Source organism: Salminus brasiliensis, chromosome 13, assembly GCF_030463535.1.
Source record: "Salminus brasiliensis chromosome 13, fSalBra1.hap2, whole genome shotgun sequence".
NCBI classification, from domain to species: domain Eukaryota; kingdom Metazoa; phylum Chordata; class Actinopteri; order Characiformes; family Bryconidae; genus Salminus; species Salminus brasiliensis.
Genome location: NC_132890.1, coordinates 23,102,786 through 23,115,125, shown reverse-complemented (window position 1 = coordinate 23,115,125; position 12,340 = coordinate 23,102,786). Strand labels below are relative to the sequence as shown.

The following is a 12,340-nucleotide window of genomic DNA, read 5'->3' as shown; positions in this document are numbered from 1 at the left end:
GTTTTATGTTTCAAGTGGTTGTTTTTTGTTTTGATATTTTCAGTTGTAGTTTTAAAGTTTTAATTTTAATAATTGTTTATTGTAATTGGGTTATTGTTTTAGTTGTAGTTTTTGGTTGTAGATTTGTAGTCATAGTCTTTCAGTTGACTACTTGGAGTTGTATTTGTATTTGTATCTCCAAATAAATAAATAAATAAATCACTTATAAATATGAATTGTTGCTACATGTGAACTAACTTTTGTCCACATAGTAAGGATGTCTTTAAAATAGATCATTTTCAAAACCGGCTGAATTTATATTTCTTTCATTTAAAACAAGCAATTACTCGTCCAATGCTTGACAGAACCACAGCCGTAACATTTTATGACCTTCTACTTTTTAATTTTTTAAGTCAAATTAAGATGATATAGTTAATATTTCTCATTTTGAATTTGGTGTAAGAATAATATGTCACTATTAGATTTAATGTCATTTTTATGACTTTATTTTATCTTGTTTCATTCCATTTGATGATAAGTTTAGCTTCATTTCTAGTACTGTTTCCTAAAATAAGCGAAATCTTGAATTTGTGAAAATGGTACAGCAACTCCTTTAGAAATAAATAAATTATTCACAGTACTTTCACACCAATATCAGAATGATTACTTTTTGTATATTGAAAAGTTTACCCAATCTCACAATGGTACTGTTATATTCATCAGAACATTTATTCATAATCAGTACACATGCAGAAACATCTAAACCAAGTGTATTCAGCTTTTGTGAAGTAACATCTAAGCATCATTTGTAGTCAGAGGCTGACAAAAGCAACAAATGCAGTGCCACTAAGTTTACGTGTCCTACTTACCTTACAAATCTAAAACTGGGATTATTGTAATGATATGAGATGTTTCACAGTGGTGCCATGTTGGACAATAAATGATAAACAGTATCAGTTAAAGTAACATTGAACACTTTAAATAAGCAAAAAATATATCTAGCCTAACATGTACAGCATTCATGCTGAGCAAAGCGTAGCCGTCCTCCACACAGCAAATGCTAATTCAGCACTGTAGCTGCATTCCGATCACCCCACTAGTTCCCTGTGAAGTGGACTACACAGGAAATTTGGACAATTTTAGTAAAATTCCAAACCATAGGGAACGTCAAACTGCATAGGGAATAGTGAGCAATAATTTATCATTGCACAGTAAGTGTTAAAGTAACAATATGGAAATTTGGCATTTCTTGCCTCCTGGGCTCAGCTTACAATCAGGAGGTATAATTCACCCTTTGAGTCACTACTAAAAGACACATGTTTCTGGACAAGCTGAGAGATACAGAACTGTCACTGAAAGTGAAACAAGCATGTGCACTGAGGTGCTAGAGCAATATTACAGGATTATACATGAACATGACTCAGGTTCTGCAGAGTTAAGCAGTTCTTGCCAGCATTATCCTGCCTGCGTCTCTTACATAGTTACATAGTGCAGTTAGCAGCGCGCTGAGCCTGGTGTAGTGACACTATTCCTCTTATAATAAGTAAGTGGAGCAATGCTACATAACCCACCTGGGCTATATTGGCAGTGCATTACTGACTGTTGAGCCCCTCTGAGCACATTCTCAAATGATTCCTGAAAAGAAATATCAGAATCTGGTTGATCTACCCAGTACTAATCCCTGAGAGATTCAGGTAACTAACATGTTATTATCTAAAAAGTTTAGCTCAGTCACATGACAAAATAATAAGTTTTATTTTATTGCAATTTTAATATGTTCCTGCATGATATTCAGACGTGTTGCCCTATACTGTAAGTTAATGTGTGAGGTTTGGATTTGCAGTATTTATAGTTATTCAGAAGCTGCCTCTAGCCGAGTAATGTTAGGCACTGCCAACGGTGACCAAACCTCAGGTTCATCAAATGGACACATCAGTCCTGTGGTCTTAGATTTAGGCCTGGAAACTGTGTTACCATCTATGTCATTAATAGCAAACACTCCAACAGAGCCATCCTCAAATCCAACATACACACACGACTCCTCAGAAAGCGTTAGAGCAGATGGGGTTTTACATAGGTGCAACTTGCCCAATTTCTTTCCATCGGTTACTTGTATGGCAACCAAGATATGCCTGTTATGAAGGTCACAAGTGTAACTCTGGCACCTCATGGAAGGGCTGCAGACATAGACCGCATATTTACGACTGATGGCCACAAACTGATGACAGACAGGTCCCTCAGCTTTCAAGGAGCACACTTTACCATGGTAAACATCTAAGATGTTTATCTCGGATTCATCTACAGAAATTATGCCATAGCTTCCATCACACGAGACATTGAAGAACTGTAGTGGATACTGGAGAGACTCTGGGAACTGGAACTGGTGGCAAACAGTCTCTTCCGTTAGCCTCCATGAGTACAAAGCTCCCGAAGTGGTAATTACAATCACATAGTCTGGATGGTCTGACAGTGGGAGGAAGGCAACAACTTCCGACCATTCAGAACTAGAGAACCGTTTGCTGATGTAACCAGACCAAAGACTCACAGCCAGGAGATCCCCTCTGTTGATGCCCAGAAGGAAGGTACTCTCTGGTGAGATGACAGCATCTCTGAGATGATGATGGATGCTGCAAACCACATGTCCACTGCACAACTTCCATACCCTCGAAAGACCTGTTTCTGAGAGAGACACTGCAGAGTTGCCTTTTGGAGTTAGCAACACCCGAGATGCTTGGCTATCGTGGATTTGGTGAACGTTCTCATTTGTTCTAGTGTTCCAGACATAGATGTTGCTTGAGGCAAGGGTTAAAAAGAGAAGGCCGTCAGTTGAAAGAGCCATGTCCTCCACAGCACCATGGTGAAGCAAGTGGCTTTCCACTTCCCCATCTAAAGCGGTCCACCTCCACACCAGCTCTGAACCGTCTGAGGTATAAAAGTGTTCCCCACCGGGTTCCACAACAACTTTCACCACTTTCTCTCTAGATTTTGGTGTGGAAGCCGCCACTGAAATAAGATCCATATCCAAACTGATGACGCCTGTGCTTGTGACAGCTGTAAGGTAAGGACATTCCCTGAGCTTTATCAGTCTGAAAGCTTCAGGGGTTCCAGTGTCTAGGCTTAACACACATTGACCTGAGGCCCAGTTCCAGACCAAAAGGAACGGGCAGTCCTTTATCAAAGCAATGATGAAGTGTGCCTCAGGGTCTAGAACTGCTTCCACAAAAGTTTTGCCCTTTGGAGCTTTGAACTGGTCTTCTACATCCAACAGATGCATGCCAATTATTTTGATCCGTTGTCTTTTACAGATGAGGAGAAGATTGCTCTCGGAGTGGTCTGTATTTAAGACTTTTTCCTTGCTGTAGCTCAGGCTTTCTTTAAGGAGCTCTGGAATGGTTATCATCTTAATGTCCCACACAAACACACTTCCTGTGCTGTCAACACTTGACATTGTCTCTCCTTGCGCGTCAAGGATAAGGTCAAACACAGACGTTCCTGTTGAGCAAGCGAAAGAGGCCAACAGGAGTCCACTTTGAGAGTCAAATATGCTCACAGTGCCCTCTTTCTGACCACAGCAAATCATGTGTCCATCCACAGAACATGACATGCACGTTACGCCGGAAGAACACTGGAGCGGGGCAACTTCTCTTCCCTCGGCAAAAACACTGACAGAACTTCTTCCCTTAGAAAATACGAAGATCTTGCAATTGAACACCAAGATGCCATCGATGCTCTGTATAGTGCTCTGTTGGCCTTGTTCCATGTGTTGGGTCTGAACTTCCTGAAGGTGTGAGGGAGCATTAATGTCCCATAATAGAAGTTTATCATTCTGCGTCATGAGCATGAATACATTTGCAGTGCATCTAACATCTGCAAACTGCAGACATTTGGATGACTGGGAGAGTATGAAGCCTTCAGAATCACTTCCATTCCAGACCCAAGCAGAGCCATTGTCCTGAATCACTACGGCAGAGCCAGACTGAGCTACAGCTGCCTTTATAATTGGAGATACCTTGGCTGCCGGAAGTACCCAATGAGTGGCGGGAACAGAAGGTGTGGGGGATAATATTGTAGTCACCCCAGTACCGTCATTTCTTGCCTGGTTGGCAAATTCCTCTAACTCAGGGAAAACATTTATGAAGGGGAACAGATTGGCCTGCATTATCGATGCTAGGTGTGCAGTGCAGTCTTGCAGCCAACAGGCTGAGGCTTTCAGGAAAGTAGCGAAAAGTTTAAGCTCTCTGGGAAATACTTTCTGAGACACCTTCTCGACCCAAAATGCCAACTCCTCTGCTAGCATTCCTTGGAACATTGCATTCAGGAACTTTTGTGAGAGCATCACGTGACCAAGCTCCTCCACATTGCCACTCTGCATTAGATGAAAAGGCAGCTCCTGCAGTTTTCTAAGATTGGGATAGGCACACTTAGATGAACCTGAAACAGGTTGAAACATCCAGGGTTGACCAGGAATTTGCCTGTCCCTGTAAATCTTCACTGGCATGGCATTTTGGATAACGTTGTCTGGCATTTTTGCGCTAAGTCTTGCAGTGAGCATCAATGGCTTAGCTGTGCCGCACGCCCACCTACCATTAAAATAGTTGGCCAACAAAGAGTGCACGCTCTGTTGTTCATTCGAAGACAAGTACCTTTTATGGACGACCAAGGTAAAGTGTCTGCTGACCCAGACCAATGTGCCCAAAGTGCTCCTTGCCCATATAAATCCTCTAAGGTCTAAGAGTAGCCCTTCCATCACAACTTCTGGAACTCTCAATTTATAAGGCACATCATCCTCCAGTGGAAGGACAGCTGCCAGAATCTCATCATCACAAGAGAGGAGATCAGTCAACTCGGCCTCGGTCAAACCATGTCTGGACAGGGTGAGATACTGTAGTGCTCTCCTGACTAGCACATGTCCATGTTTTTCCTCAAGGTGATCTAAAAACTGGCCAATGTTAGTGTGGACCCCTGGGACCAACGTGTCAGGGGTAATCTCTAACTCTGAACCCCAGCACCTCACTTGTCTGTATAATAGCTCCACATACAAGGGGAGAGAACATTCTTTAAAGACTTGATTTACATACATCTGCTGACCGGATGTTATCCTCCTGTTGGCTGCCAAGAGGAGAGATGTCAGCATCTGGTTACAGCTTTTACTGTCCAATGGCTCTAGATCAAAGAACAAGGTCGATTCTGGGTAATGAGCCTTGATTGCAGAGAGAAGCCCAGACTTTGTTGGCGAGGAAGAAATGAACAGCTTTACATTAGCAGGTAAAGTCTTGGGAAGCCAGGTCAAGTCCAGAGGTCCGTTGGTATTTGGCATTTGGTCAAGTCCATCTATAATAAGTATCAGGAGATTAGAGGAAACCGAGCTTGTGGCCAGGAGATTGTTAAAAGTCTCTTTCAATTCAAAGATGTTTTTGGGACAGGCGTTGTATGGCTGATTGCAGCTTGAAGCAAGCTGATGACATATGCTGAGGAGACTTTGTTTCAAGGAGTTGTTCAAATCTGTAAATTGCACAACAACCACTGGGTCCTGGTCCTTCATCCATGTTTTGATCTGAAAGAGAAGATCCTATCATTTACAATTTATTTATGCACATCTTCCATGAGAATTATCTACATTTGAGCTCCAAACTACATCTATATGGAAAACCAAACTGACCTATCCATGATCAGCCCACAAACACTTTCTTTTATAGCAACTGTTGCCAGGCTGGACAAGATTTGCAGAATGTTCCAGTAAACAAAAGAACGCTTGATCAGTCCTAGTAGTGGCCAGAGTTTTCTGGGATTCTGAGTTTGAAGTCAAAAGAAGTTGAGAATCTTCTTACTCGCTTCTTCTTAGTTATGGTCGCAGTGGGTCCAGAGCCTACCTGGAATCACTGGCCGCAAGCCAGGAATACCCTGTGGACAGGACGCCATTCCATTGCAGGGAGCAACATACAACCACTCACTCACGCCTCGGAGCTCATTATTTAGAGAATTCAACTACCGTGTGTAGTTTTGCGAAGCCCGCATGGACACGCATGGACATAGGAAGCCCGCATGGACAAGAGGAGAACACGATCGAGTGTCTTTTCTTTCATAAGAACGTTTTAAGTACTTATTATGGTTTCATTTTCTTACCAGCATGACCAACTAAACCAGGCTAGTCAACAAGTATCTCCAAATTTGATGACCAGCATGACCAGCATAACCACACTTGTTGACCAGCATGACCAGCATAACCAGCCTGACCACAATGGCCCACCAACATGACAAACTTACCAAACCGGTTAACCAGTTTATCCTCACCAGTCAACCAGCTTTATCAAATTAGTCAACCAGTATGACCATCTTGGCAACCAGCTTGGACAAATTGCACCCACTAGTTAAGCAGCTAGTCCATCAAACTCAAATGATAACATACACTAAGTGGACTAAAGTATTGGGACACCTGCCCATTCATTGTTTCTTCAAGGGTATTTTAAAAAGTGTCTCTACTGTCCAGGGAAGGCTTTCTACTACATTTTGACTTTTGACAAGAGCAGTAGTGAGGTCAGGATGTTAGATGCTCACTGCCCCACTTCATATAGAGCACCATAATTCCAGAATACAGTTTAACTGCTCACACCTCAATGCTGGAGGGCTTTATACCACTCTGAACTAGGTTCATGTTTTCTGCTTCAGAGAGTCCTATTCTTTTGGCAATACTTTTCTACAGGGACTAGACAAGCTGCTCGTATGCATTTGCACATCAGTGTCAGCAATGAGTGCAACTTAAAGTAGCTGAATGGACATTTGGACATATGCCAAGCAGGTTAACCAGCTTAAATGGGCATGTTTCAAAATTAGATGACCTTTCCAGGTTGGCAACGGTTGCTATGAAAGAACATTGTACGCTAGCGGGTGGAGCATGGATGGGCTGATTGAAAGCATACCTGATTTGCACAGTGGGCCAGAAATACACTTTTGCCTGTGCATGGCCCACCTACTAGAACAAATGGATATTTTGTGTCCTGTTCCAGGTAAGCTCTGACATGCGTGACCTCGTCTCGCTCGATTTTGTAGAGTCGAGAAAAGACGGCACACAGGTCCCTTTGCTGGGAGAATGAATCCAGATTTTGATCCTCCTTCCTCACAACAGAACGGTCTATGAGCTTCTTCAGATCCAAAAAGAGCTGATGGCCTAAATCCTCGGCATAGCTTTGCTGTTCGTCAAACTCTGTGGTGGTGGTGGTATACACCAAAGCCTTGTGAGTTCGGACCAGATTTGGAAGGAAGTCGTCGCGCAGATGCTTCAGTCGAACCGATGGTGTCTGGAAATCTGTGTATGGTTCATCGTCTTTCTTCCCCTGGACAGCTTGTTTACCAGGGTTGTTAACATAGCAAAGACATCTTCTGATATCTGCGCAGGAGCGGCCTTCCAGTGCAAAGCGGAGGTCATTCTCAAGGCCTGAAAGTGAAATAATAGAGGAAGATGACAAAGTCAGGGGTTACACACAGGGCCCAGACCTCATACTCTCACCCACTACACTGCAAACTGCACGGTAGACGGCTCGCCTAAAGACCGCTAAAATGAGGCCCCAAGTCTGCACATCTGAAGTGCAATCAGTGGCTGAGCCTCACTATGGGTGAAACACCTTTGCCATGATGGTGTCACTCTTGCCAGGTATGTATTTTTCATTCATTTTAACCCAAAATAACTAAAAGAGCCCTATTTCAGCTTAACCCAATGTACAATCATACAACAGTTAGTTCCTGCCAAGCAAGCTGATTGGTTGAGAAGCGTTCTAACTCTATCCATGCTCTCATTTCACCATAAGTCCATTCATCCATGACTCAATTGATCTATTTCACAAATATATACTTTATTTATTTACAGAACAGTGGTAGAAAAGCAATAGAGCACTCAAGATTGTGTTATCAGACAGTGTTATGTTGCATTTTCCAAGTTCCAAGTAGGAGATTTCCTACTGGGAAAGTCTGGAGAGCCTCACCAACCAAGAGTTCAAAGGCCAAGATGGCTGCACCGAACATCAGTACAGTACAACAGTCATAAACCTCTGTCTATTTGTGTCTCATGAAATCAGTCATACACACAGTGAGGTCCAACTTTTATCTGTGGATGGGTTTCCAAGATGTCTGGAGGCGCAAAATACAGCATCAGAATCGCTAACAATGCTAACCTGAGTGCAAATTGTGAAAAAGTGGGACATATTTATATATTTTGGTTCGATTTGCCATTTAAAACACTGGTAATAGACTGTCAAACCACTTGTGATAAACTCAGAAGTCTTTCGCTGTTTTTGGAAAAGTTTTGGAATAATGTGCAAATATCAGGCTGGAATGCTGTTAACTGGGTGTGGCGTCATTTCTAGTGCCAACATCCGATAAAAGGAAGGCAGCGTAACAGCACGACTGTGACGTAAATTAATAAATGCTAATAATACATTTAAAAAGTGAAGCTTAAATAAAAAGTGAAGCATTTTAAGCAATGAAAATCGTTTCATGCACATGCGTTTCCTTTCAGACGATTAAGAGATAAGATAAGATAGTCCTTTATTAGTCCCGCAGTGGGGAAATTCTCAGTGTCACAGCAGAAAGGGAGAGCAAGACACTCAGTTACAAAAATGTAGATAAATAATTTACACTATATACACAATATAAATAAGAATAAAAAAAAATAACTGTGCTAATAAAATAACATACAAATAAGTGCAGAGAAGTTTCTTTAATTTTTTTTCCAAAAATCCAAAAACAGGTCATCATCATCCTCAACAAACTTACCAGATCTGAAATATTTCTGAGCTTTTTCTGGGTTAACATCACCCCGCAGGACACACTGAGTCGCCACATACTGTATCATCATCCTCGCCTTTTCAGACTCATCATGCCAGCCGTTGTTTTCCATCTCCTGCCGCGACTGTGGACAAGAAAAACAATGGATTGGAGATTTAGGATTTAGATCAGTTCTATATGCAAAAAGAGCTCTACCAGTCTCATCCTGGGTGGGGGGGGGGAGTGGGGGTATTCACCAGGCTGATCAGACAGTATTTGGGGGGTATGCTGTTCTCGTCTCGCCGGTAGCATTTCTCCAGGACGTCGCAGCTGAAGCCCATGTTCTGGCACACCTGCAGCAACGTCAGGAACTCGGAGAGCTCCAGCCGCTCAGGTAAACACACCTGTCCGTACTGTTCACCCACCAGAGCCTGTCAGCCCGCACAGAGAGACGCTAACACTTTGAAAAGCTTGCTATATACAGTGTCTTGCAAAAGTTTGGGCACCCCAGTCAAGATATCAGTTACTGTAAATAGTTCAGCAAGTAAAAATTATTTTAATATTATTATTTTTATTTCCATCGTATACAGTTTTAAACCAACAGAAAAGAAAAAAAGGGCTTGAAGCAAAAGTTTGGGCACATGCCCAAGTGCTACATGGTCAGTACTGAAGTAAGGATCACAGCTTGTAAATGCTTTTTTTTCTATAGCAGCGAAAAATCGTTGTGCTTGTTTGGGGATTTTTCGCCCATTTGTCCTACAAAGGGTTCTTCTAGTTCTGTGAGGTTCTTGGGTCGTCTTGCTGCACCTCTCTTATAGGGTCTGTCCGCAGATTGTTGATGATGTTTAGGTTCAGGGACTGTGAGGACCATGGCAAAACCTTCAGCTTGTGCCTCTTGAGGTAGTTCATTGTGGATTTTGAGGTGTGTTTAGGTTCGTGATTCTGCTTTAGAAGCCATCCATTTGTCATCTTCAGCTTTTTTTAGAGACCCTGTGGTGTTTGCTTTCAGAATTTGCTGGTATTTCATCGAATCCACTCTTCCTTCTACCAGTGAAATGTTACTTGAGCCACTGGCTGCAGCACAAGCCCGATGATTGATTCGCCCCTGTGCTTAACAGTTGGACTGGTGTTCTTTGCATGAAATTTTTTCCTAACTAAAATTGTGCAAATCAAAATAATACACTAATCTTGTTTTAAATGCTGAAAAGAATATTTCATCTTTAGCTTTGACGCCTTTTGAAGATCAGTTCAACTTTTACTCACTTAACTATTTACACCTGTTTTGACCAGCAGTGCCCATAACGTTGCATGCCACTGTACATCATGTTTTTACAGCATAATTATCATTATTACCATTATTGTAAGTTCATTGCTTTGTTACATTATATTTAAATGAATATGACTGCACAGCAAAACAAGCATAAGTCCAAAGTTTAAAAAAAGGCTTATTACCACAAAGAAAGGCCCCAATGAATTCTCTCTACACTCTTCAATAAACTGCAGCCGCACCTCTTGCGTGGGCCAGTTAGCTGAGTCCACCCCCTCATAGGGGTCAATAACCTGCGGAAGATGGACCACACACAAAACATACAGTACATATGATGTATTATGTTATGTACAGTATTAAAGCAGCAGACTCTGCAAAAGTTTTAGTCCCCTGTGAAAACTAGAATGATAAAGCTCCTTATCTGGGCAATAAGTGTTTATTTGCTCAGTAAAACACTGATATTAGAATAAAGACTAATAATATTCAAACAGAAAGTCGTGATTTTACATCACTGTGTTCATTATAAGATCTCCAAAGCTCTCCTCATGGAAGTCTAGTATTATTTAGAGTTATCATCTAGCACCTGGTTTGATAAATAAGTGCTTAATGGCGTGGACTTGAACATATGCACATGGTGGAAATCATGCTGTATTTAAAAATGTACATTTTATTTAAATAAGGTGCATTTGTATTGGTCCATTCATCATGACCCTATGTAAAGAACAACTGTCAAATTAACATTATGTCAAAAAGGAAAAATTAAGCTAAATTTATTCTTGTCTCTCGTTACTGTATTTATGTTTCCATCTGTTCCAGTGTATATATATATATATATATATATATATATATATATATAAACCCAATTTATTTACTTTATTTGCATTCAGCACCATGTGATGTCTAAAGGGGGTTATTAAAGCATTGGTTAGAACCTGTTTGTCTGTTTGTCTGGCACATTAATGTTTGGACAGAAAGACTCCACCCCTCAAAAAAATAAATAAATAAATAACACAAAGAGTTCCAGGAAAATACACTCAGCTTTCATAACACAAATACATGCTGTTAAATAAGCATAACTACAAAGACAAGAACTCATGAATAATAAAGTAAAGTAAACAGAGATTTACAAAAGAAAGTCCTTGGTGCCCCGAGCACAGAGGAGCAGCGAAGGCCTGGCGCCACACCAGTTGCGATGAGTGGCACAGTGGGAAAGTTAATAAAAGAAGCAATTAAATAAAAGAGAACTCTCTTCACCCTGAAGTCTACTCCATACGTGCATCTGCAGTGGTCCCTCAGTTTGGGGAACACATTCTCTCTCAGAAACCTCCTCTCCACCACAGAGTCTAAAACACATGGTCAGCATAAAACAATTATTCACATCAAAGTTACATAGAAAAACATACAGAATAAAAATCAGACGTCTGTTCTAATCACTACAGAACATACACTTTGGTTTTATACTAGGCCCTAGATAATTGGTACTGATCATACAATAAGTGTTATTTTGTGTATTTTAAAGAATAAAATTAAATCATTCTTAATTATATCAAAATTCAATACAAATCAGGTTTCAAATCATTGATTTTTTTAGATTTACACTCATTTTGCATTCTACTTAGTTTATAAATATTGAATATTTAACAGACTTTGGTGCAGTTTAAGGTTGCATAATTATTAGACTTCATGGCGGAACCTGAGAATAGATAGATACACATAACTGTATCAAGCAATAAGAAAGCATAAACAGGCCTACCCTCTGGGTTAGAACACAAGTAAACCTTCACACATGCCATGCTAACATCAACTGAGACCAGATCCAGCCGTCCACATCAGAAGCATGAAGCAGGTCGGAGGGATAGAGGGTTCATGTCCTCATGGTGAGTGTTGTGCGTTATGTTGAACAGGCAGGCAAAGTGAAGGGGGGGAATTACTGCGGTAAAAACACAACGCCCCTCCTTATTCACGTTTGTTTGTATTTCACTTCCTGGCAAGAACTTTTCTCCTGGTATTACATGGAATGTGTGCAGTTCCACCCACTCAGCCGTCCAGAGCGGCGGGCAGATGAACAGGAGGCTTTAACCATACTGTGTGAAATCTGATACACACACATACTCGTATTACTTTCTTTATAGGAGAGTTCCACTGACCTGCTGTGCATTACTGTAAACGTAGATGAGGCTGATGCAACCTCAGCTTGTGTACTATAGTGTTTGTGTGGCACCACCTAATCCATCCCTAACCTTTAAATGACCCATAGTTTAAAAAATGTGATATTTCATAAAAATCTGCACATTTCTATACACCAGTCAGCCATAACCTGTTCAGTATGGTCTAGAT

General features: G+C 41.2%; 1 protein-coding gene across 1 annotated transcript; it reads right to left on the bottom strand.

Annotated features, from left to right (window-relative positions):
• Window positions 1–1,813: 1,813 nt before the first annotated feature.
• On the bottom strand, window positions 1,814–11,796 carry LOC140575335 (NACHT and WD repeat domain-containing protein 2). Its single transcript, XM_072695617.1, has 7 exons — window positions 11,757–11,796; window positions 11,258–11,346; window positions 10,189–10,296; window positions 8,994–9,167; window positions 8,746–8,881; window positions 6,897–7,411; window positions 1,814–5,533 (listed from the first exon to the last, which is right to left on the bottom strand). Exons 1-7 carry the CDS (start codon window positions 11,794–11,796, stop codon window positions 1,832–1,834), a joined length of 4,764 nt encoding a protein of 1,587 aa, XP_072551718.1. The 3' UTR covers window positions 1,814–1,831.
• Window positions 11,797–12,340: the final 544 nt, after the last annotated feature.

What these genes read in the sequence shown, in the direction of transcription:
- LOC140575335 (XM_072695617.1), bottom strand. Translation starts at nt 11,796, where the DNA reads ATGGCATGTGTGAAGGTTTACTTGTGTTCTAACCCAGAGG. An exon ending in CTTGTGTTCTAACCCAGAGG is followed by an intron (nt 11,347 to 11,756) that starts GTAGGCCTGTTT and finishes CATGTGTTTTAG; the next exon opens with ACTCTGTGGTGGAGAGGAGG. An exon ending in TGGCCCACTGTGCAAATCAG is followed by an intron (nt 5,534 to 6,896) that starts GTATGCTTTCAA and finishes CTTCTCTTTCAG; the next exon opens with ATCAAAACATGGATGAAGGA.